We start from the raw sequence: 24,637 nt of genomic DNA, 5'->3' as shown, positions 1-24,637 counted from the left end.
GAGGAGAGCAGGTGAGGTGAAAACTGGATGCTTACATACCCACGACCCACCAATCCAGGCAAAGCGCAGCTGTGGCCTCCAGGACAGACTTAAGGAACCAGAAACTCTTTGTAGTAACTCGAGGCCTTGCTTTTTTTGGCTGCAAAGTGGGGAGTGTGTCATTTCCTATAAACCCACTTTCCTTGCCACCTGCTCCCCTCCCACTTCATGAGGCTGCTCCTCTTTCAATACAAGGCCCCAAAACCCACCAACTTCCCTGAGGTCCCATGTCTTGTTCTTTCCCATGTCCCTTCCCTGTCAATTCTGCATTATGAAGCCCAAAGCGCCTGTGAGGAATGTCAGGGTCCTCTTGGGTTCAGAGCGCAAAGGGCCATTTGGGGAGAGGAAAAGCTGGGAACATTCATACATTAATCATTTTTGTCCTGACTCATATACAGAGATGAGTAATTGCAGGAAAAGTTGCCAGTTTGGTGACAAATGAGAGATCCTGGGGCCAAGCAGAGGGAGAAAATTAGGCTCTGGAGGATGGAAAGGCCTTGGCCGGGGAGGAGAAGACATCTGACTCACACAGAGGCAGGGCTGCGGATGGTGCTGGGACTGTCTCGTGGGGTGGAGGGGTGGTCCTGTCTGTCTATCTGTCTGTCTGTCTGTTGGAGTGGACATTTTCTGTATAAGAGGAGGGGGAGATGATACTTCCATGCTAGGGATGAGCTTGATAGCCAAGACGACTTTATCGTGCTGTCCAGAAAGAAATGGCACCTCCCACTGCCCCTGTCCAAGCATGGTGGGCGCCGGAAATCAGCCCTGTTTTCCCCGCCTGAATGCAGAGGACCCAAGCAAGCTCTCCTGAGGCAAGGCCACTCATCCATTAGAGTTGCTACAGGACATAAAGCCTGTGGCCCTCTTGGCTACAGACAAGCATGTTAGAGATATAATCATGTGTGCAGATTGTTGACAGAGGGGTTGCTGGGAAAAGAGATGAGTGGGGAAATTAATGTAGTGAGAATTTAGGCCAACAGATGCCTGCATCTTCTTCTGTCCATTCCCGCATTTGACTTGGTGGACCAGATGTTTTGTTTTTGTTTTAAAAGCCTAGACTCAGTTAGTGGATAAAGCTACTGCTCTCCCACCCTCATCCTGGGGCACACATGCCAGTGGCTTCTCCTCTCTTGTCAATCAAACCAAATATATGTAATAGGTTGTATATATAAATTATATGTATAAAGATATTGTGCATATTATATAGGTGATATATTGTATATATACACACACAGATATAAGATCTATATATAGTTTTTTTCTTAACCAAAAGTGTGAGACCACTCACTTCTTGTTGACCCTGCTAGAGAGTGGTGAACTGGAGCAGTCAGAACCCATTAGCTCTGCCCCAGTGAACTTCTGTTCAATTCAGCAGCATTGGCTGAGCCCAGGGAGAGTCACCAAAGGTCAACGACTTGCATCCGTTCTTTATCCTGCAGCTGAGCTGGGCTTCTCTGCTGTCACAGTGGCTCAGACTGGTGACTGATTGGCTCTACAACTTTTGTCCCTTTGTTCCAGGGGTCTGCCTTGTCATCATGGTGCTGGTGATGACAATGTGCTTCTAAACTATTCAAAGTGTGGTCTGGGAAGGAATGGCATTGGTACCTCCTGGGAGCTTTTGAGAAATGCAGAATCTCAGGCCTCACCCGAGACCTGCTGAATCAGAGTCTTCAGGTTAGCAAGCTCGTTAGACAATTTGTTTGCACATTGAGGCTGGCAATTCCTGTGACAGTTCTGGAGGACAGACATGTGACATCAGGGGTCTGTAGGTCTGTGGTGCCACCAAAGGCGAGAATCCTCCCTTGATTCCTTCAGCTTCTGGTGGCTGCTGTGATCCTTGGCTTCACTCCAGTATCTGCATCTGCCTTCACTTGGCCATCTATTAAAGATCCACTTTCCAAATTCGGTCACATTCTCAGGTCCTGGAAGTTAGTACATGGGCATAGTTTTGGAGGGGCCACTGCTCAACCCACTGTAGTCCCCCTTGGAATGTTCCCAGGCAGCATATTTCCCAGCAGTCACTCTCCTTAGCTGGTCCACCTTGGTGCTCTGACTTGTCCATAGTGCTGACAACTGCCAAATACTACTGGCATTGTTGGTACTGGTGTTGGTATTGGATGACAGCCATTGTTCTACATGTTTTACGTGGATGAATCCATTTCATTGCAACTACCTCTTAGGGTTGCTACCATAGTTACCATCCCCACTTTACAGATGAGGAAACGGAGGTATGACATGCTTCAGTAACTTACCTAAGCTAATAGAAGTGAGCCTGGGCTACACAGCAGACATTCTGCATACTTCATTATATGGAATAATGCTTCTGAAATTATGAGGGTTCAAAAGGTGGAGGAGAGAGATGGTAATTTCCAGGGAAGCTGGGCATAAAGAAATCCCAAGACACAGCATGGGCAGCAGTCCTGCTCCCACCCAACAGTGCATGGAGGTTGGGGGAATCACCCCCACCACACACTTGTGGTGCCTGAGGATGGGGAATACACTCACCAATGGGTGGCTAACAGCTAGCAAGTGCCTCCCTTCTGTATCAAAGGAGAACCTGCATTGCCAGGGACATAGCTCAGGTCAGGGACTGGCAAGGGACTCTACTGACCCACATAAGATGGATGCTTGCATCACTAGAGGGCATAGAGCTGAACCCTCAACCCCAAGATGGTGTCTAAGTCAAGATCTAAAAGCAAAATTTGAGAGCTGAGGACTGGAACGTAGAACCCCCAAGGGAGATGCTACCAGGCCACCTAATGGTGTTTGCAGGGAAACAGCCCAGTCAGCCTCGAGCTCTGGAAGGCCCACATGCATGGTTGTGTTGGCAGGGGATTGTGGTGGGAGCAGAGGCTTAGGTGCCCTGGACAGGGGCTCGACTTCATTATGAAACTGGCAGCCAAGCCGTGTTCTGAATCCCTCATGATGAGGCCACCCAGAAATAGAGGTCGGGGACCCTTTTCATAAGAGAGGTGCTGCTATAGCTGCCATTTAGAAATGAGACACGCAGAGATGGAGGGACTTGCCCAAAGTCCTACGGCTGCTCAGCCCTGGCCCTGCAGCACAGGGTGGGCTCTGGGATGGGAGCTCATGCAGGGCAGTGTCGAACATGGTGCTTGGACATAGCAGGCACTTAAAAGCTCTATATAGGTATGGGTATCGGTATTGATATAGAGAAGTAGATAGATTCCACCCCAAATCTTTTTCATTTAGTCCTGTACCTGTCTGAATGAGATAGCTTGTCATGACTAAATGCATTGTGGGTGCTCATAATCAAAGGTCTTTATGCATATTTCGTGAGGCTTCATCACTAGGCACTTGTGGTCTGTTATCATGCCTTGGGCTAACGCATTCCATTTGTTCACTAACCAGTAGGTGAAACCATATTTATTTATTTAAATGAAGTACCATTGTTTTACATCCATATTTATATTTTGACAGTATAGGATTCTCCCCTTGGGTGTGGTCATCATAGCTCTCCTACCACCAAAGCACCCACAGTTCTTCACCATGGTCCATTGGCCCTACCCCCTCTCTCCTCCTCTCCCCTCCCTCAGATCTATGTTCAGCTTTTAAGGGTTGGTTTAACATTTGTCTTTGTCTGACCCTTTCTTTGGTTTCTCTATATTCCACATATAAGTGACTCTATGCAGTATTTATTTTTCTCCTTCTGCCTTATTTTGCTTAACATAATCCTTACAACTCCATCCATGTTGCCACAAATGACATGAACTTATCTTTTTTGATCGCTGAGTATTCCATTGTATACCACTTCTTATTCATCCACTCATCTGTAAAACCTCATTTAATTTGCTTTAAAAACCTTTGTTTTGAGTGGCAAGATGTGGAATCTCCCTTGCATGTACCTTCCTTCAACCCTTTATGACTTCTGCCTTGGTTTGTAGTCCTTTGCCTCCTTTACATTTCCCAGACTAAAAAACTCACCCTTTTCTCTTGAGTTCCAAGCTTGACTGAAGCCCTTCCCAAGGCAGCAGCGTGTAAAGAGCTGGATGGGCACAGTCTTTGTGCCTATACCAAACGGGAAGGTTGAGGGGATCAGGGAACTAGCTGGAAAAACCTGCAACCCAATCCAGGCAGTCTCATCAGTGAAGCAAGTAGCTGTGTAACCAGCACTGGTACTGTTTTAGGTACCTGTCTGGATGGAAAAATGGAACTCCCCATTTAAAACTGAAAGTGTATCCTGTATCTTTAGTACAAAAATTCAGCAGCAGACAAACCTGCCTATTTATTAAGCTCAGTTTCACAAATTCATTGGCATTCCCTTGAGAACCTATGATAGGGCAGCCAGCCCAGATGTATGCTTGCTGGTGAGATGGAATCCAGACTGTGATTTTAAAACTTCAGTTGTTATAATGTCAATAGACCACATGAAGAATGGTTTAATACTATCACCTAACATCCATTGAACCCTTATTATTATTATTTTTTAAAATTAATTTATTTATTTACACAAGCACTGGGTACAGTCAGAAGTGCAGGAGTGAGAGAATTCACCAGAGCCAGAGAGGAAGCAGAACAGGCAGACTGACGAAGTACACTGCTGAGGGGAGCAGCGGGTGCGGCAGGAGAGGTCTGCGCACCATGTGGGACCCTTGCCAGCGGCCGGGGATCGAACCGGTGCTACAGAGGCTGTGGGCAGCTTCACAGCCCAGTGCTCAACCACTGCACCACCAGGGGAGGCCCGAACCCTTATTATTAATCAGGCTCTGTGCAAACCAGTGATTCCATGCATTATTGCATGTAGTCCTCTGAGTGCTCTGAGAGGTTCTGTTCCTCTTTCGATTGTACAGTGTAAGAAACTAAGGTTTAGGGAAATTTAGTAACTTGCCCAAGGTCATACAGCTAGACACACGAAGGTCTTGGATTCCAATCACCGCCCCCCCACCTAAAAAATGAGTTTGATTGAACTTTGTTATGTTTTCTATAAAATGAATCTGGTACCAGATTTATAATGTGGATGTGGGATTGGGCTGGTTCCCTGGATAATTGTCCTTCAATATATCTGATCAAAATGGACTGATTATTAAGGTAATTCCTATGGTCAGGTTAATGCAGAAATTGCCTAGAGGCATAAAAAATCACTATTAGTTATGTATGCATCACACCTGATTTCCAGAAAATGTGGTTTCCTGACCACCTTTTACTAGAAGTTATTTTCCCTATAGGTTATCTCTTCAGGGACTTGAATAAGGAAAAAAAAAAAAAAACAATTAGAAGTATCTTGAGAAGAAACTTCAAGAGAAAATAATTGATCTGAAAGAATCCAAAGAAACACCTTTTAGGGCCTCCCCTGGTGGCGCAGCGGTTGAGCGCTGGGCTGCAAAGCTGCCCGCAGCCTCTGCAGAGCCGGTTCAATCCCCGGCTACCAGCGAGGGTCCCACATGGTGCACAGACCTCTCCTGCCACCCGCTGCTCCCCTCAGCAGTGTGTTTCCTCGGTCTGCCTGTTCTGCTTTCCACTCTGGCTCTGGTGAATTCTCTCACCCTCCCGTGCTTCTGACTACCCAGTGCTTGTATAAATAAATAAATAAATAAATCTTAAAAAAAAAAAAAAAAAAAACAAACCAAAGAAATGCCCTTTATAATAATCCGCTATAGGAATGAGAAGAAAAACCCGAGAAAACTATTTGATATCCTTTATATAGTTCAAAAAGGCAGGACTTCTAAGAAACAGGTGAGGGCAGTGATTGGAGAGAATAGTCTATGATGAAAAGAACTGATGTGAAAAGGGAGCAATGTAAGAAAAGTATGTAAAAGATAAAATGTTCAGTGTTAGAATTACAATCTAATTAAAATCCATAATCCATATTGACTTTGCTGAATTAGAATTTGTGAAGTTAGAAATAACAATGTCAAATTGTCAGAATGGGAGGAAAATGTTAACGACAAAACCGAGGAAGAATGAAACATTTAGAGAATAGAGATTCAATATGGGGAAAACTGGTGATCCTGAAGAAGACACTAGATAACTGGGACAGAAGCAGTTCCTACAGAGTGAGTAGAGACTATCTTGAGCTAAGGAAGATGTGAATGTGTTTTTCAGGGCAGGCTACCTTCTGTAACAACAACCTCGGAACCTCCGGTCAGTGGCTCTGTGGGCTGGCTTCAGGGCTCCTTCCGGTTGGTGGCCACATCGTGCCCAATGGTCTCGTGTTTCCATTGATTGCATCTCTGTGTCCGGCGGGAGACAATGGAGGAGACAGAGTGTGAGCAGAGAGGCACCTCTGCTTGTAACTGCTCCAGTGTGCAGCGCATGTGCACAGGTGATGCACATCACTTCTGCTTCTGTCCCTCAGCCCTATCCAGATGGAAGAGGGACTAGGAAATGTGGGTGCCCAGGAAGAAGAGGAAGTGGGTTTGGTGAGCACTCAGCATTGTTTCTGGATAGTTTCTGAAATAGTTTCCCTTAAACATCCTCATGATAAAATCCAAACCCCACAAGATAATGTATGGAAGGAAGTGGAAAGTCAAACAACATGCCTCCCATTTTTGTCACCTTGTTCCCAACCCCCTGTGACAATGCAAGCCTCTCTTCTCAGGCTTTTGGGATGTCTCCACATGGGTGTTCTAGAGGCCAGCAGAGGTCCCCATGTGAGTCTTTGGACCTTCTCACCCTTAGGCATATTCCCTCCGGTACCCACCACCCCTCTTCCTGGACCTACTAACTCTCCTCCCCCTTTGCCAAACCAGCAAGTCCCAAGTCTCGTTGGACTTGTGAATCTATAGGTTTCTTTGTCTAGAGACTGGCAGAAAACTATCAGCTCCCCCTCCAGACCTAGATGCAAAGTATTCTTAAAATTTCTTTTATTCCTATTTAGTGAAAAAAAGGAAACACCATCTAAACAAAGCCATCAAAACAACTTTGACTTCAATGTGTAAAAGATCTATTTCCATGTCTTGTGGCCCTGGATATGATGTATTTTACTAGACAAGAGAAGGACACATCACCCAGTGACTGTTTCCAGGATGTCGGCAGGAGTGAGGATGGGAACAAGGATTGTCTTCCATGTGTTACACTTCACTTTCTGTTGGAGGACAGATGCTTTCAGATTAAGCCAAAAAGCAAAATCAACTGTTCTCTGTTTGAACTTGACCAAGGTTAAACTTTTCAAAATACAGCTTCAATAGCTTTAGGTACACTTTTGCCTGAGGGCAAAAGGTAGCTGAGATGACTGCTTAAAAGTCTCTGTGACTGGTTCTAAGACAGCCTGAGGTGTGGAGCAGTGAATCAGAGAATATGTCAGTCCATTTAGACAGGCTTTTGAGGAGCTTTTATCCACTGAGTATGCAAGTTTGGCTGACCTTTCACGAAAGGAACTGAGCCTTTAAAAAGTGAGCCCAGCCAGCGTGCTAGTTCAGCATTGTCTCTGCATCACCAGGCCTTCCTAAATGCCCCTTCATTCCCCTTCATTGACGGCATGAAGTCCATATGGTTTTGTGATTTATGACAGAGGATATTGGACCCGAGCGACTCATGAATGTCTACTGAGTAGGAATTACATTCCTGGGTGTCCCCATGCCAGAAGCAGGATCTAGAATTATCCTTTGAGATGCTGGCTGAAATCTTGGGGCTTCTTCCAGGAATATGGAGCCTGGCCTTGGGTGTCAGCCACATGCTAATTTCCATTCTCTACCTTCCTACCAGGCCCCTCGCACCTCCACACCTTCATTTAAATGAGGGGAGGAAAGTATAGTGAAGTGAAAAGAGGCAACAAGTTCTGGAACCAGATGGGATAAAACCTAGGTTCTGGCCTGTAGTAGGTCTGTGGCCCTGATCAAGTCACTCAGTTTCTTGGAGCCTCAATGTCCTCAACTGAAACAGCCAGGATGAGGGACCCTTCACTGCAGAGCTGATGAGAAGGGCCCAGCCCAGCACAAACACCTATTTGGGTTTAACAGCCTAAGTTGTTATGATTGTTGTGACTGAAGAATATCTTCCTTGAAGGTCTAATGCAGGACCTTGTTTCTTATAAATGTGGACCCAAGGTTTCTACTCTGTTCCACTTATTCCAGCAAGCATTGACCATATTCACTTTAGAATACCTCTGACATTCATTTTCAGATTGCTGTGTTCTACTGAAATCATTGTTGAGTAAATGCCCCATCAGCGTATCTCTTTAGTTTGATTTATATTCATATTTTTACGTCAACATGGTTAATGGGCTTTTAACAACCAGGGACCAAATCTTATCTCTGGGGGCATCTTCCCTCTCATGCCCAATTCCAGTTTTTGCTCATTCTTGGGCACTAATAGATACTTAACAAAAAACTGTTCTTCAGCGAGAGGGAATGGAATTGATTCTAAGTGGTGAGAAAGAATCTTGGTCCATTCATTCCCAGTAGTGTAAGTCTTGGGTAATAGAAGAATGGAAAATTTGCCTACTTCACTGGGCTTCACTAGGAAGTTATGTATCTGGGAGACTCAGAAATGAGCACTTCTTAGGCCTGCAGCAGTTAGGGGGTTAAAGGATTCTTCCAGCCAAAGGGATTTCCAGAGATGGATGGAGGTAACTTTATTATTTATTTATTTAAGATTTATTTATTTATTTATTTATTTATTTATACAAGCACTGGGTACAGTCAGAAGCGCGGGAGGGTGAGAGAATTCACCAGAGCCAGAGTGGGGAGCAGAGCAGGCAGAAGGACCGAAGTACACTGCTGAGGGGAGCAGCGGGGGGCAGGAGAGGTCTGTGCGCCATGTGGGACCCTCCTCCTGTGGCCTGGGAGCAGCCGGGGATTCAACCGGCGCTGCAGAGGTGCGGGCAGCTTCGCAACCCAGCACTCAACCGCTGCGCCACTGGGGAGGCCCAGGAAACTTTATTATCTCTCTCCTACCTCCTTCTCCCTTTGTTTTTTTAAACTATTTTTTTTTTGTCCTAAATGGTCACAGCAGTTAATACCTAATGTAGAACGTTGGAAAATTCCGAAGGATGTGAAGAAGATGATGATAAGTTTTACCCATAATCCCCCCCGCCCAGAGGCCTGGGCTGGCTCTTTATCTGAGCAGGCCAGGCAGGGTGTGGTCCAGCCCCTTTATTCAGGCTGTTCCATTTACTCTGCAAGGTAACAGCAGCAAGGCCAGACTGCCTTCTCCCTCGCTTTTGGAAGTTTCTTTCAGGGATCGGGTGAGTTTCAGCTCTGACTTCGAGTCTAAGACTTGAAGCAGATATGCTGTCCTTGCCAAGCATTGGCCAGGGGTCTGGGGGCCGGGGCTTTCAGAGGCCAGCAGCAGGAGGAGGCTACCGTGCCTGTGGCAGTGGTGAGAGCAGCTGGGAGATGACAACTTGCAGTTTTCCACTTTGGGCTTAGGGTGCCAGGTGCCACAGACTGTCTGTTCCTGTCTGGAGACCGCCCACTGAAGAGGCAGGAGACAGGCACCCGCCTCTCCTCTGCGCATGGAGCTTAAACAGATTTTAATAAAAAGTCAGACAACTTGGGCATCTGTTACTCCTCTTCTAGACCTTCTGTTCCCCTTAGAGCTACAGGGAACAATCCATAGAAATGTGATTTCATACTCCAATGATTTACATGTACCTGGTCTTCAGTGGGACAGGGAGGAAGACAGCCATGACAGAGAACATCTTTAGTGATTTACAGACCCAGTGGGTGACTCTGAAGCAGAGAATTGACTGAGCAAGTGTCAAGGGTGCGAGGATGCAGACTGCAGATGCTGAGAGAGCTCCTCCAGGGCTCACCCTCCCGCCCCCCTCAAAGAGTGAAGAAAGAGCAGAGGAGGGGCTGCTGGAGGGGAGAGATGAGGCAGGTGAGGGACAGGGCTGATCTTTGGAGAGTCAAGGATTTGTAGTGCTGGTGGGAGATGTATATTATCTTCTCTGTCTCCCCATAATCAATGTAACATTGTGGAACTGAATTTGTTAGTGTGAGAGTTGTAATTAATTGTTGGAATTCTGCTCCAAAATAGGCAAGAAGAATGGCTGCCGGAGGGGACCCAGTCATTTGGATTATATAACAAAAGAACATTTCTGTTTTTAGGGGAGGTGATTTAGGCACTAGGGCACCTGCCATGCTGCCTCCATGAATGCTAAGCACCTTACCCTGCAATGGGCTGCTTAGGGCTCTCTCCCACACTATACCATGAGCTCCCCTGTGGCCTCACTCAGCTCTGGGGTCACTCAGGGTCTGGACAGTGCTGCTTTGCTGAACTGGTCTAATTTGTCTCAATTAACTGTTAATCAAGTTTCACTTCAACTAACGTTCATTTAGCCTCTACCTGACACCAGGCCCTGTGGCAACACAAGGAATAGAAAAATGCCCAAGACAGAAGCCTGCCAGCTAGGAACTCCTAGTAATAGATGGTTGCTGGAAGACTAAGTGAAATGACAGAGTAAAGGTGACTCTGGAGCCCAGGAGACAAGGGCTTGGGGGAGAGGATAGCCCAACAACATTGCTCCAGGCAGGGAGGTGACTTCCAGGTCCTGGGAACAGCCCCCAGGGCACTGCTAGGCAGGGAGAGAAGGAGGGCACTGAGGGGCCAGGCTTGGCGCCAGTGAAGAGATTGGGCCTCTCTCTGTAGGCTGGCTATCTTCAAGAGCAAGGAGGTGGGCAGAGAGAAAAACCACAGGACCCTGGCTGGAGATGGGTGGGTTTGAATTTCCAACATGAAGCATCTGTTTAGTGTGATAAAACAAATTCAGAATTGAAATTTTATGTTGGATTAAGGTGAAATGAATACCTGTCACTTTTGCAATGCAATCTAAATTTGACTAGTCTTTGGCTAGAGGAATAGGAATTATAAAAAGAGAGGGAGGAACACTGCCTGGGGTCACGGGTCTGCATTTTGAGAACCAAGTTTCTGGCTACTGATTGGATGGGAGAGTAAAGACTGCGTGAAAGACTTTGAAAGAAATGGGGAGACTGTGCATAATTCAGGGTGTGGTGCTCTGAGCAGGGAGATTTTTAGAAGATAAAACCAGAGAATTTGGTGGCAGGTTAGATGCATAAGGTGAGAAGGGGGAAGAGTCAAGTGTGCCTTCTAGACCACAGAGGAGGCCTGGCTGGGGGAGGGAGGCTTGGGTGCAAGGTTGTCTGAAACAGTGCATTAGCAGCTGGATTTCAAAGTGGTCATGGGATACCTGGTGGGCAAAGTGTCCTGAGCAGCTGTGACTTATTCAGGTTCATGGCTAGTGAGTGGCCAAATGGAGACGGACCTCCAAATCCAAACTCTTCCCACCTCCCAGTCCAGCTCCACTACATACCAAGATCAAGGAGTATGTGGCCCTGAGATGCTCTGTCTCCTAGGAGATGTCAGGCATCTGGGGACTTGATACTCTCTGGGGCACCCCTTGCTTCTCAGCTATGTGCTCAGGGCATGGGTAACTGGAAGTTGGGGTGAGTTAGGTTCTCATAGAGCTATTTGGGGAAACTGAAGGCTGAACAGGTGGTGATGCTGACCTTGATACTGCAGCTGGTGCAGGCTCAGAGGGTGTCAGGCCATTGTCCCCCAAGCCCACCCAGCATGGCAGCCCTGCCCCAGGTGCTGGACCCGTTCTAGGGGCCCTGGCCTCAGTCTCTCTCACTCTCTTTTTTTCTCATTAAGACTTGCTGATCTGGGTCCTCCCTGGTGGCACAGGGGTTAAAGTCTCAGTGCTATATCAAGCTATCACTGCCAACCACTGTGCATAAGTTAGATCCCCAACCAGGGAGCTGACCCACATGGTGCAGCAGACCTCTCCTGTCTCGCCCACTGCTCCCCTCAGCAGTATATTTCAGTAGATCCATCTGTTCTGCTTTCCACTCTGTCTCTGATGAATCTCTCACCGCCTGCACCTCTGGCCTACACCCCAGTTCTTGTATGCATAAATAAATAAAAATAAATCTTTTTTTTTTTTTTTTCAAAAGAAAAAAGACTTGCTGATCTGGCACCTCTCCTGTCCCTGCTGAGCCTGAATTTGTAGTCAGAGATTTGACAGTTTGGGTAACACAGGAGAATATTTTACAAATAATGCACTTGCCTTCTTCTCATGCCTATTTTCATTTTAATGAGGGGATAGCAACAAAATTCAACATATGGCGGTGGAATTTCAATATGAAAGGAGATTAGGATGGGAATTCTTTTGTTCAGTGTATATTTATATGAGGGAGAGATGTCTGCTTCTATGCACGGCAATGTCACTTCCGGGGGCAAAGGATTCATTCTCTAAGTGGACACAAGAAATAGCTCAGACCTTAAAAAATTCAAGTCTTGGGAGATTATGGACAGGGGCAACCTCACTCCTCTGGCAGGGGGTGCTGGGAAGGGAGAGGCTTGTGCTCCAGGTAAGATTAGGAAGGTCAGTGACCACCCATCAAAATCCAGTTATGTCAGTAAACCCCACCCGGGAGCCAGCAAGCCATGGAAGAGAGGGCTTCCGTGGTGGTGGGTAGTGGACAGCCGTAGCATTAAGTGGTGACTGTGACCCTGTTCTAGCTAGAAAATAAGACCAATGGAAGGAGGGCCCAGATGGCAGCTGGACATGCAGAACAGAGAACTGCTTTTGGAAGCAACTGCCAGGCCCCTAATGAGAGGGGTGAGCATCAGGACTGGGCATAGTCGCCACGTCAGCACTGAAATGCTGATCCCTGGGCTTCTGGGAAGCTGGCCTCTGCACGAATGCAGTGTTCTGGACTCCCACAGGCACACCAGACCGAAAGGTGAAGTCTTCTTGCCCCTTGAGACAAGCTTGCCCCTTGAGACAAGCTTCCCAAATGCTCCCCTGTGGCTCAGCCAGGTCAGGGGTGGAGCTGGGCTGGTTGAGGAGGCAGAACAGGCAGGGTCTGGCCCCAGGGCCATGTAGGGGTGGGGTGGGGTGGAAGACACACGGCCCTTGGTGAGGCAAGCATCCCTGCATCTTTCACCCAAGTGAAAATGGACAAATATCACTTGTCTTTAAAAAAAAAAATTTCAGTAACTAATCCTTTGAAGGCCTTGATTCCCAGGGTTTTTGAAGTAATAACCTGCTGTTGTTTGTAAGATATTTATATTTCTTCTTCAGGAGTACTTTATGACCTGTTACCCAGGTACTCTAGATGAAATGGTCTGGAATCTTCTAATCTACTAATTCATGACCTGGCAACCCCCAATCCTTCCCACCTTGCTGGGATATGATATTCTTCAGGCTTCTTCTGCCTCTGGGACTACATCCAAAATCACTCACACCAGCATCTGTGAGTTTAGTATCTGTTAGTGAAGTATTGGGGTGTTGTCAGGAAAGGGTCACCCCTTTCAGCTCAGCAGCTCATGACCCCACTGAGCTCATTCAGGGGTTCCATATTCCACTCCTTCCTTGCCCAGAGCAGCTTCTGTCCTCTGGGCTTCTCAGGGCCAATACCCAGCAAAAGGGTGTTCCAGTTTCTCTCTCTGAAAGGAATTTTGATCCCTGTCATAAAGATAATGAAGCTTTCCTTACACCTTTATAGATATAAAATAACAATATCTTTCAAGCTCATTTTTAAGAATTTTTCAACAGTCCTTCAAACGCATCAGTACCTAATAGTGCTGCAAAAATGGGGTGCAAAGTCGCAGGAATGCGGACAAGACCTGATATTTGTGTGGTTTGTATTTTCCAGTTCCCGCCTCGATGTCTGAGTTCTTGTAATGTGGTCAGTGTCCCTGAGAGCAGAAGCGGGCGTGCAGGCTGAGCACTGAGAAGAGGCAGCCTGCGCAAGGCTGGTCCAGCCTCCTGGTAATTCATTGGTAGTTTCGGGTGGTGAGGAGGTGGGGGCAGGAGGGGGTGGGATTGGTAGAGGTACATTTTTTTGCTTGGCTGCATCTCACCAACAAGGGGATGACCTTAATCATCCCCACGAACTCCCCCAATCCTGCTGACTTAAGAGCTACCATGGAATCTGAAGGATATCAGAGGTCATTAGCTCAACCCTTTCACAGAGGCAGAAGTCCCTCTAGAGCACCCTGTACTCACTCTGACTCTGAGGAGAGAGCTCACCACCAGACACAGCAGCCTGTGCCATCTTCCCTGAATTGGGCAGTTCTGGCTGTTGGCAAGATCTCCCCCAAAACCTCAGTTAAAAATCTACCTGCTTGTCCCAGCCACTTAGTTTTCTAGTTCTGGCCCCCGCGTCTCTAAAAAATCAAGCTAATCCCTCTTCTACACAGCAGCTCAACAGGTACATGGGGCCACTGAGTGGAGACGTGCAGGACCCAGAGCCAGAGAGTCTGGGTCCTGGTTGAGATCCTGACCCCACTGGTGTCTGTGTGATCATGGGCAAGCATCAGCTTTTTTATCTGTAAAACTGGGACAATAATGTCTGCTTCATCGAGTGGTCCTTCAAAAGAAAATAAATCAAGAGTAGAAGTTGCCTGGTGCTGTTGTTCTGCCACTGATTCACTGGCACCGACGAAAGGGTGTCCTTCAACTTCATCCTGCCACTCGCTACTCTGAGGGAAAGGGCAACCAGTGGGACCCCCAGGCCACTTGTACTTCAGACTGACTTAGCTATGAATTTGGAGGTTCCAGCCACCAACCTTCCCCCCTTCCATTTCTATAATTCACTAGAACAATTTGAAGAACTCACTGAAAGGCTGTTACTCTGATTACAGGATGACTGTAAAGGGTCCAGCTCTGAAGCAGTTAGATGGAGCAATGCCTAGGGTCGGGTGGGGGGGAGAGGGGTGCTGTGTTCATTGCCAGGAGTCACCCTCCTGCTAAGCTTCCGAGTGTGTGTGTGTGCGCGTGCAAGCGCTCATGCTTGGAGGTAAGGTTCTTATGACTCGGCATATTTGATTAAATCATCTATCACTTAATGCAACTCAGTCTCCAGTTCTTCTCTGCTCCCTTCCTCCTTGGTTAGGGAGAGACTGAGGTTGCAACCCTCTAACCATGTCATTGTTTTTCACAGGGGCCCTCCCTTAAAATACCTAAGGGCCCACCCCAAGTCACCCCATTAGGATAAACTCAGGTTTGGTGGCAAGGGGCTCATTGTGATTGTGAATAACAAGACATTCCTAATGTCTTTTCGGCACTTTAGAAATCCCAAGATTTCTGAAGCTCTGTGCCATTCCTGGGACAAAGTCCAGAATTACCTTTATGACGTCACAGCTAACCCAGCCCACCGGCCTCCTCTGATCTTCAGCATCCTGCTCACTCTCTCTTGTCATCTCCAGGTCAACATGTTCCCACTCTCTGGCCAGAGAACTAGTCTTTCTCATTAGCCTTTATCTGGATGTTCTTCTTTTTGTTAATATAGCTCAAGACTGAATTCAGTTTTTGGACTGAAACAGTCATTGAATGTGCTCTGTTTACAGTTGAAATGTAAGCTTCTCTTTACTTGAGTTCTTAAAGCTGAATGAGTCTAGGCACTAACTGACATATAATAAGAGCAAATTCCTAATAGCACTTGCTATGTGCCAGGAGCTACTGTAAGTACTTCACATACATTAACTTATGTAATCCTCACAGCAACCCACAGAGGTTGGTAAACAGTTACAATCCCCATTTGGGGGCAACTGAGGAGCAGAGAGGTTAGTTGAGCTGCCCAGTGTCACACGGCTAAGAGGCATAGTTGAGACTTGCACTCACCGCTTGTTCCAGAGCCCCTACTTCCAGCTACTAAGCCACGATGCACACAACTGTGATGACTTATGCAAGTGAGGGAAGGGAAGGAAGCACGAAAGGATGCCCCTTTACAAAGCCTAAAGAGAATCACGACTTCTATTTCCTACCCCTCCCCTATAAGCACCCTTTAGAGCTGAGCTCTAAGAAATGAGCATGGGGGGGGGTGCTCCTGTCTATCAGAACCCCAACTTGGGGAGGGGAGAGCTACTTCACAGCCTTCACAGACCCATTCCTGGGAAATGCAGCCAGTCCAAGGGGAAGGGGCCGGGACCAGCTTTTACCTGCCTGGATGGAAAGGATTTAGAAGAGGAAGGCTCAGTACAGGCTGCGCTAGCCAAAACTTTGCGAGTGCCAGAGACCAGAGCAAAGTCAAACTTGTGAAGAAAAGCATAGCATAGCCTCGCTCAGGTTTTCGGCAGTTCCTGTTCTCTTTTGTAAATTGCCCACCAATTATTTTTAGGAAGCTTCTTAGAGGGCTTACCTTTTAGATGAAGTGTGAATCCCCAGTAAATACTATAGCTTTACACTCTCTAGATACGCAGGTCCGGCTTGCACTGGGGGAACTGTCCACTCGAACCCACGCGTGGCCAGTGGAAGCTGCCTCTTAGTCTTGGGGCTTGCGGAGCCCTGAGCCGGCCATATTTTCACCTAGTCCGATGATGCATTAGCGCCCCCTATAGATCGCTGCCTGCGCCGCGCCCTCTAGTGCACCTCTCCACTTCCAGGCCGCATCCCACCCTGATCCAACAGAATCCAGCTCCTTTGCTTTAGAAAATGTGAGCCGGGTCAGGGAGCATCTAGCTGTCCGCCCACCCTCTTCCCTGCTCTGTAGAGTTCCAGGAGCGGGTTGTAAACCCACCAGGAACATGAGTGGAGAGACCGTCCCGGAGGAGCCCGCCTCCCCCCCGGCCCCCCAGGGGCAGCAGTACTTCGACCGCTTCTCCGAGGAGGACCCTGAGTACATGCGCCTTCGCAACCGCGCCGCGGACCTGCGGCAGGACTTCAACCTGATGGAGCAGAAGAAGCGCGTCACCATGATCCTGCAGAGCCCGGTGAGGGGGTCTGGCCCCGGCGGGCGGGAGGGAAGTACGCTCGGAGCGAGGGCGGCGCGTTCATCCATCCGCTGACCCCGAAAGATAAATAACACCTCTTCCGCTGGTCAGCATCGGAGGCTTTTTTACTTATTAATTTATTTTGAACTCGCTGATCAAGGTGCTCTGGCAACGAGGGTGTTCGATTCTCTCCCTGGTCACTGGAGGTTGGTGAAACCTGGTTTTTCAGGCAGGATGATGGGAAGAGGTGGGTCTGAGCAGCAGGAGCCCCACCTCGGTTTCCTGCGCTTCGGAGCTCTGGCTCCCAGCCTTCCCTTCTCACCAAAAGCTGACAGTGGACCGTGGGGCAAATTCTTGTAAAGCTGAGGCCAGCACGAGGTGCCACCTGGGCAGTTGCGGCTTCGCTTTCTGTAACCACAGTCAACTATTAGGAGCAGAGAGTCCTTGACCTCCACGGGGCGGGGGTGAAGAGGATCTGGAAGCCCCAGGAGGTGGGGGGAGTGGCGGGATCAGGGGGCTATGGGGCAGGAAAGGGGGGTCATCTGTATCACCACGCCATGGCTCCGACTGGAGCTCCCTTAATGCCTGCCTGAGAGACGCAGAGCTCATCCTTGAGGAGGCGGCCATTGAGACGGACTGATGTGGACCTAATGGAACACTGATGGGGGGTGGGTGACGTGGCCCCGGGGGTGGGGCACTGGGAGGACAGTGTGGAAGGAAGCAAGGAGGAGTCTGAAGGCAATAGAGCTCCGAGGTTCTCAGGAATCTGTGCATGACCAAGGTGCTGGGAAGCCCAGGACTGGAGCTGGCATCTCCAGGTCCTCTCCAGAATGGGCTCCTGTGGGGCCAGGGCATGTGTGTAGGCCTTGTGTGACTTGGTGGAGGCATCCCGTGAGTGCTCTGGCCTCACAGAGGAGCACTGCTGGGCTGGGCAGGAGGGACTGGTAGCTGCATGCTGCGTAGAGGAGCCTGGAGGAAGATGGCAGGTACTAAAAGCATAGGAACAATGGGAAGTCCCCAGCGAGTTGAGGCTGAATGACAGGTATGGCAGGAGAAGGGGCAGAGTTAGCATGAACCCAAGTTTCAGGGTCTGACTGGACTAGACTCTATTCTCTGGCAGGAGATGGGAGTAGGAGAAGGTTACACTTTTGTCCTCCAGGTTCACCAGCACCTAAATGACTCCTGTTTCTTCCTGTTACCCGATGCCACCTAGTGGGCAGTCTTGTTTAGATAGGGGCCTGGTGGTTTGAATGGCCAGGCTTAGTAGGTAGTAGGATATCTGAAGTGCAAATGACCTCAGATATCATCAAATCCTTCTGTTCATGAGGGAACTGCAGCCCAGAAGAGCTGGAGGCATGGCTAGTGAACAGAGTGGATGGCATGTTTTTCATTTGATTCTTTTTTTTAAAATGTCTCTTAGACACTAAATTCCTGCCGGGTCTGATGGGGAGAGGGGCATTGGCTATCATTTAAACCCAAGAATCTGAATTACTGCCCAAGGGCAAAGGGAACAGGATCCATTCCCATAATCCCCTTGCTGCTCCCCACAGAGCAGTTTGGGGAAGTGCCTGAGGTCCCAGTGCAATGGCCCAGTGTCGTCTGGGGCCCAGGGACCCCAAGTGTGGAGTGGTCTAGCTAACACCTAGGCTGGGGGTTGGGGTGGGCACTTGGAAGAGCTCATCTTTGCAGCTGGGGTAGGGGGGTTCTCCTCTCAGTCTCCTGCATGAGCTGCATTGTGGGGACCAGCACCTTCTTGGGGGCCTGCTTTAGTCTTTCAGGGAAGAGCTGGAAGGCCTCATCCAGGAGCAGATGAAGAAGGGGAACAACTCCTCCAACATCTGGGCCCTACGGCAGATTGCGGACTTCATGGCCAGCACCTCCCATGCAGTCTTCCCAACATCTTCCATGAGTATGTGGGGAGCTGCCAGGAGCAGAGGTGGAGGAAGTGGGGCGGGGCAGAGAGGAAGGAGTAGCTTGGTTGCCAAGCTACACATCAGTGGTGCAGTGTATTAGCAGCCCTGGGGGAGATGAGCAGCAGCCAGAGAGTTACCTGGCTCTGCTTCTGATGCTGCTGCACTTAAAGACTCCCAGGAGATTTCTCCCTGAGGCCCAGAAACAGGGGAGTGGTGGTGGCAATGACTTAAAAGGGAACTTGGTTCTGGTCCTGCTTGGGGGATTGGTGTCAGGATAACACACATCACTTCTGTGAGAGGCAGGACAGTTCATGCATGACCCCCACCCCCACAAGTGGATTGGCATCAAGTCTTTTTTCAGTTCAGAATATTTTTCTATGATGTGAACACTGATGATATATGCTGGCTCTCTGGTTTTCGTCTCCCTTATCTATCATGGTCTCTCATCATCTTCATGTCTCTGTCCTTATACTCTTCCTTTTGAGAGAGAACTAGGGATAACCATCAGGAAGACAGTGGGATGCCTGGAAATCTTTTTAGTACACATGCAGGGTATCTGAGTGAGGGAACGTGGGAGGGGAAGTTCCAAGTGTCATGAGTTCAAGCCCCATGGGTATTCTATGTTCAGCTCCATTTGCATTGAATTTTTTTAATTTAATTTTTTTTCACAGAAGTAACATTGGTTTTATAACATTATTTAGGCTTTGAGCCTTGAAATTCTTGTTTTTTATTGTTTTTTTCAATAGTGAGTCTTTCAGCTTTAGCCTTCAGGAAGTTTGGTGAGTTTTCATCATTTTTTATTGTTTTTTTTAGGTACCTTGAATAAATGGTTCAGTTAGATCTGAGTCATAAACCTGCCACTCAGCTCTCCTGGCTTTTGTGAGGCTGGTTGGAATGAGCATTCTTTCTATCAAGATTTGAGAGCAATGGGGTGGGTTGGGGGAGGGACTCCTGTGGAGACGCTGGTTCTTTTTTCTCACCCTTGGGCCTGTGGGTGGGGTAATCCCACAACCAAGCTCCATGGGGCGGGGAGGGAGACTTTCTGACACAGGACAGAGACAGCATGATAGAGTGCGTTTCAGAGCTATTCTGGCCCGCCTGCCACCCTGGAACTTTATGGTTATTTATAAGAGAAAGATTCACTTTGGTTTGAGAACCCTCCCAACAGCAACCCACCTGCCTGACTTGCCTGGTGGCCTTGTACCTTTAATATGCCCCCTTCTTGCTGCCAGGGATGAAAGCAAAGAGGTAATTGTTTTAAAAAATTAAAATTAAAAAATGTTTTATTGATTTGCCATGAGTTTACATAACTATCTTTTTGGGAGTACAGCATCACATCTGCACGTGTACACGTGCTTCCCAGGCCCTCTTCCAATGCTCTAGTGCCCAGCACTGTCACTTCCCTGTCTTCTGCGCTCTCTCTTCCTCCTCACTTCCCCTGGTATAAGAATTATTCTTGTTTTGCCAGTTTGTTCTCTTTGGTTATTTATATTCCATGAATGAGTGAGACCATTCGATAAATGTCTTTCATTTTCTGACTTTTTTTTTTAAAGATTTATTTATTTATGCATACAAGAGTGGGGTACAGGCCAGAGTGGGGTACAGGTGTGGGGGGGCCCGTGAGAGGATTCACCAGAGACAGAGTGGGGAACAGAACAGGCAGACTGACTGAAATACACTGCTGAGGGGATCTAACTCGTGCTGCAGTGGCCGCGGATAGCTTCATAGATTACGTCTTAACCCCTTGTGCCACCAGGGAGGCCCCATTTTCTGACTTATTTCACATAGCATTATCAACTCAAAATCCATCCATTTTGTCCCAAAGGCACTATTTCATCTCTTTTAAATTTCTGAGTCGTACTCCATTGAGTATATATTCCACAATTTCTTTACCCAGTCATCTGTTGATGCACATTTAGGTTGGTTCCTTGTCTTGGTGATTGTGAGTAATGCTGCTCTGTACACAGAAGTGCATAAATCTTTTCATATTACAGTTTTCATATTCTTTGGGTAAATACCTGGCATTGCTTTTTCTAGATCACATGATTTTAACATTTTTATTTGTTTGAGGAAACTCCATGCCATTTTCCTTAGAGGCCACATCAGTTGCATTCCTACCAACTGTGGATGCGAGTCTTTTTCTCCACACACTTACCAGCATTTTTGTCATTTCCAGTCTTTTTGGTATAGACCATTCTCACATTGGTGAGGTGAATCTCATTGTAGTTTTGATTGCATTTCCAAGATGTAATTTCTTGTTTGGGGGAACTCGTAGAGGAAGGAGGCCTGCTAGACTGCTCAATTTGAATTAGAAATCCTCAACTTCAGAATTTTATTGTTATTGCTGGTTCAGATGAACCTTTGGATCCCTTCTGTCCCTGTCAGCTACTTTTACTGGACACATTTCCTAGAGATGTGTCACCTCTGATGTGCACAGGCACTTTGGGGTCATTTTCCTGACATGGGGTGTTTGAGGCTTGCTCTGCTTGCTTTGTGCCCTACAGCACCTAGTGCCCCCTCATATTTGAAACTATCTCATCATTTCAATTACCAGCAAACCTGATATAGGACGTACATCACATTGTATAGCAGTGAAGTTTATAGAGATGGTGGAAGCTTCTAAAGAGCATTTCAATCTTTTAAGGTTTTTAGTGGGATTCTGGGAGAGGCAGCATCAGGAAGCTCCCAGCCAGAAATCATTTATGATAGGACCTTCTCCCATGATTGGTTCCTAGACACTGATTAATCATGGTGCTGGAACTCAGACGCCCTCTTCTGCTTTCCTGAGGCATGCAGGCAGTGGTCATGAAGGTTGATGGGACAGGTTGTATGTAATCTTCTGGACCCTTTGAGTGCCTTGAAGACAAGACTACAAACCCTTTAGAACCATTTCCAAATCCCTTCTGCATCCTTCAGAACTCCCAGAAAGAACCATAAATAACCAAGGTCCTGCATGTCCAGTGTTGGGGCACCACTGAGGCCTCAAGCCCTTCAGCCACACTGACTTCTGGAATTTTATTACTTGTTAGAAAAAGTTGAGGAATTTACTTCCCTGTTGACTTGCTTTCTACTTGCCTTATTTCCAAATGAGAGAAAAAGTTATATGATATAGTTAAAACAATATAATAACATCTAATTATTAATAACATTTTCACTAAAATGAGCTCACATAATATACCCATATATCCACTCAGAAACTTATTCTTGCTTTAATTCTATGTCTGCCTTTAGGATTTATGGTAAACTTGGCATTCTGGGAAACTTTCATTCTGTAGCCTTGAGTCTTGCCATGGTTTTTGGTCCAAAACAATGCCATCCTGCCCCCATAAGCAGAGAACTTTATTGAGCACAACTATCCATTGTATGGATTTGGCCCCTGGGTAAGGGTCAAAGGATGTTTAACTTACTTCCTATGAAAGTCACTTATACAGTTGTAGTGCCAGTGAGTTTTGAAGAGGTGGGCAGGGAGGGCGGGCCTAGGGAGTCCCAGACTCTGAGAGCTGCCCTGTCCCCCACAGACTTCTCCATAATGACACCCATCAACGACCTCCACACAGCTGACTCCTTGAACCTGGCCAAGGGGGAGCGGCTCATGCGGTGCAAGATCAGCAGCGTCTACCGACTCCTGGACCTCTATGGCTGGGCGCAGCTGAGTGACACCTACGTCACGGTGAGGAGAGCATATTGGAGTCAGGTGGGGTACTGTCTAAGGCCCCCACAAAGTCCAATGGGAGAATTCCTGACTCTTGTCATGGCCATGGAACATCTGGTGGCCTGCAGATAGAATACACGGAGTCCTTCCAAGGTCTCTGACAACTGTGGTCACCCGAAATAGCTAGTCTGCCCACAGGGCACTTCTTTAGATAAGGACTGGGCCCTCCTAGATCCTATTTCTAAGGCTACCTTTGGGATTGGGAGATTCCTCTTGTAGCTCCATTTCCCAGCTCCAAATAAAGGTGAAGTCATGTTCATCTTTCATGATTGGGGTTGAGGAGTAGAAGGGGGCGGGACAAGATAAGAGTTCTTAGGAGGAACATCTAGGTGCAGTGGTTTCATGTGAAGAAGTGACTCAGGCAGAGTATCCTTGAAAACTACCTCTCTCCCTCGTTGTCACTGAGAATGTGTGTCTTCTCCAGCTGAGAGTCAGCAAGGAGCAGGACCATTTCCTGATTAGTCCAAAGGGAGTTTCTTGCAGTGAAGTCACAGCATCCAGCTTGGTGAGTATAGTACAGTGCCTCAATGTCTGCTCCTTATAGAAGTGACAGCACCCCTTCTGCTCATATCAAGATATGTTATCACCAAATTAACCATTGCCGCCCTGTCCCCTGTGAAACTGACAACTTGATGGGACAGAGAAGACAATGGACACCAAAATCAACTGAATGCCTAGAGCATGACGTGAACAAGAGACCAAATGTGTGATGCAGGCAGAAAGCACAGTAGGAGGGAGGAGGAAGAGGAGATGGGCCTGGAGTCCTCAGAGCCTGTGATTGTACCACAAAGTGTAGGAGTGAGGAGGCCTTCCAGAAAGGGAGAAATACATTAGAATGACAGCCAAGCCCTGTCCCAAAGCAATGCATGGCTTATTTTGTTCTGGTGCAATTAGAGAATAGCTTCTGGGACCCCTTTCTCCTGCTTCTCTTAGCAAGAAACTTCCAGAAGTTCATTTCAGTCAGGAAAGATTTCTGAGTGAGAAGAAGAAAGCAGTAGAAGGGGCTATTTTAGAAGTTCTTTCTAAGAATTTTGGGCAGAAGAAGCCCAGTGTTTCTTAAAGACAGGGACTGTAGCTGCTGTGCTCTGTACCTATGAGAAAATAGACTGTAGACACAGTTGAGTCCAGATTAAGTCCAGGTACTCAGTTAAAAGAACAGGTTAATTATGAAAGATCTATACAATGAAAATTTTAAGACACTGTTAAAAGATAAAAAGACACAAAGAGCTGAAAAAAAAAATAACCCATGTTCATGGATAAGGAGAATTCATGTAGTCAAAATAACCATCCTACCAAAAGCAGTATATAGATTTAATGCAATCCTTATCAAAATACCAATGACATTTTTCAAAGCAGCAGGACAAAAATTACTAAAATTTATATGAAACCACAACAGACCCTGAATAGCTAAAGCAATTTTGAGAAAAGAAAGAAGAAAAATGAAGGCATCATGTTACTTGCTTTAAATTATATTTTAAAGCAGTAGTAATTAACACTGTATAGTATTAGAATAAAATAGACACACAGCTCAATGGAATACAATTTAGAGCCCATAAATAAATCCACATATACATTAGCATCTAATTTATGACATGGGAACCACAACTATACAGTGGAGGAAGGAAAAATCTCTTTAACAAATGGGGTGAGGAAAACTGGACAGTCACATGTGAAAACAAAACTGGATCACTTTCTTATCCCATATGCAAAAATAACTTCAAAATGAATTAAAGATTTGGGATATAAAGACTTGAACAAATCTGTGTATAGAATACATAGAAGGAAACATAGGTAATGCTTTCCATGACATCTGTGATAGATATGTCTTTGGGGATTCAACCCCAAAGGCAAGGAAATTGAAAGCAAAAAAATAAACAACTGGGACTACATCAATTTGAAAAGCTTTTGTACAGTGAAAGAGAACCTCACATTAAAAAGATAGCTTACTAAGTGGAGAAAATACTTGCATATCACACATCTGATAAGGGATTAATATCCAAGGTATATAAACAAAAATATACCATTTAACAACAAAAACACAAACCAAACAAGTCTGGCTCATGTATGCAGTGTCTGGAGGTAAGTTAAGTTGATAGGGACCAGATGAAGATCTAAAGTCTCTCTTGTTCCCTGGCTCAGATCAAGGTCAATATCCTGGGAGAGGTGGTGGAGAAGGGCAGCAGTTGCTTCCCAGTGGACACCACGGGCTTCTGTCTGCACTCGGCCATCTATGCAGCCCGGCCCGATGTGCGCTGTGTCATCCACCTGCACACGCCAGCCACGGCCGCGGTGAGTGTTCGCTATTCAGCCATATTTTGCTCCCGAGGCT

The 24,637-nt window shown here is 47.0% G+C and overlaps 1 protein-coding gene across 8 annotated transcripts in view; it reads left to right on the top strand.

The window, feature by feature from the left end:
- The window catches only part of ADD2 (adducin 2), a 93,481-nt gene that overhangs the window by 42,247 nt on the left and 26,597 nt on the right, over positions 1 to 24,637 (top strand). For 6 of the 8 annotated variants that reach the window (XM_054701709.1, XM_037527572.1, XM_054701705.1 and 3 more), the window contains 6 exons: positions 13,626 to 13,741; positions 16,464 to 16,683; positions 18,454 to 18,592; positions 22,115 to 22,266; positions 22,733 to 22,813; positions 24,448 to 24,597. In XM_054701709.1, coding sequence (XP_054557684.1) covers positions 16,498 to 16,683; positions 18,454 to 18,592; positions 22,115 to 22,266; positions 22,733 to 22,813; positions 24,448 to 24,597 — 708 coding nt within the window. In that variant the 5' untranslated portion in view covers positions 13,626 to 13,741; positions 16,464 to 16,497. Of the gene's footprint in view, positions 1 to 6,302; positions 6,323 to 13,625; positions 13,742 to 15,308; positions 15,329 to 16,463; positions 16,684 to 18,453; positions 18,593 to 22,114; positions 22,267 to 22,732; positions 22,814 to 24,447; positions 24,598 to 24,637 lie in introns of those variants that run through there. The other 2 variants (XM_037527575.1, XM_054701710.1) reach the window with 2 other exon arrangements.

The sequence above is a fragment of the Talpa occidentalis genome, unplaced genomic scaffold (assembly GCF_014898055.3).
Source record: "Talpa occidentalis isolate TD23 unplaced genomic scaffold, MPIMG_talOcc4v2.1 talOcc4.5, whole genome shotgun sequence".
Taxonomy (NCBI): domain Eukaryota; kingdom Metazoa; phylum Chordata; class Mammalia; order Eulipotyphla; family Talpidae; genus Talpa; species Talpa occidentalis.
The sequence above is the reverse complement of the archived record's forward strand: the minus strand, read 5'-3'. Positions and strand labels throughout refer to the sequence as shown.